The sequence below is a fragment of the Fukomys damarensis genome, unplaced genomic scaffold (genome assembly GCF_012274545.1).
Source record: "Fukomys damarensis isolate Sample0158 unplaced genomic scaffold, DMR_v1.0_HiC HiC_scaffold_23, whole genome shotgun sequence".
NCBI classification, from domain to species: domain Eukaryota; kingdom Metazoa; phylum Chordata; class Mammalia; order Rodentia; family Bathyergidae; genus Fukomys; species Fukomys damarensis.
Window position 1 is genome coordinate 31,135,975 of NW_022900935.1, and position 239 is coordinate 31,136,213.

At 67.4% G+C, this 239-nt stretch overlaps 1 protein-coding gene across 5 annotated transcripts in view; it reads left to right on the plus strand.

The window, feature by feature from the left end:
• Positions 1-6: 6 nt before the first annotated feature.
• The window catches only part of Zyg11a (zyg-11 family member A, cell cycle regulator), a 43,856-nt gene continuing 43,623 nt past the window's right edge, over positions 7-239 (plus strand). For all 5 annotated transcript variants that reach the window (XM_010610340.2, XM_010610341.2, XM_010610342.2 and 2 more), the window contains exon 1: positions 7-233. In XM_010610340.2, the coding sequence (XP_010608642.1) occupies positions 144-233 (90 nt within the window). In that variant the 5' untranslated portion in view covers positions 7-143. The remainder of the gene's footprint in view (positions 234-239) is intronic.

Below are 239 nucleotides of genomic sequence, written 5' to 3' on the forward strand. Positions count from 1 at the left end.
CGCCGTCTCGCCGGGCGTTTCAAAAGCCCTGCAGTCGAGCTGTACGTACGCTTCGAGGTCGGACCGTCGCAGATCTATCTGTTTACACCTCCGGCCGAACGCCGACTCTTCGCTCCTAGCTCTCCTCCTCATCGGGGGCCGACATGGTCCATCTCTTGCACCCGTCGCGGGTGCCCCGGAGCCTTGTGCCCCCGGACGCCCGGAGCGACGCCCAGGGCTGGCGCGTGGTGCAGGTGAGG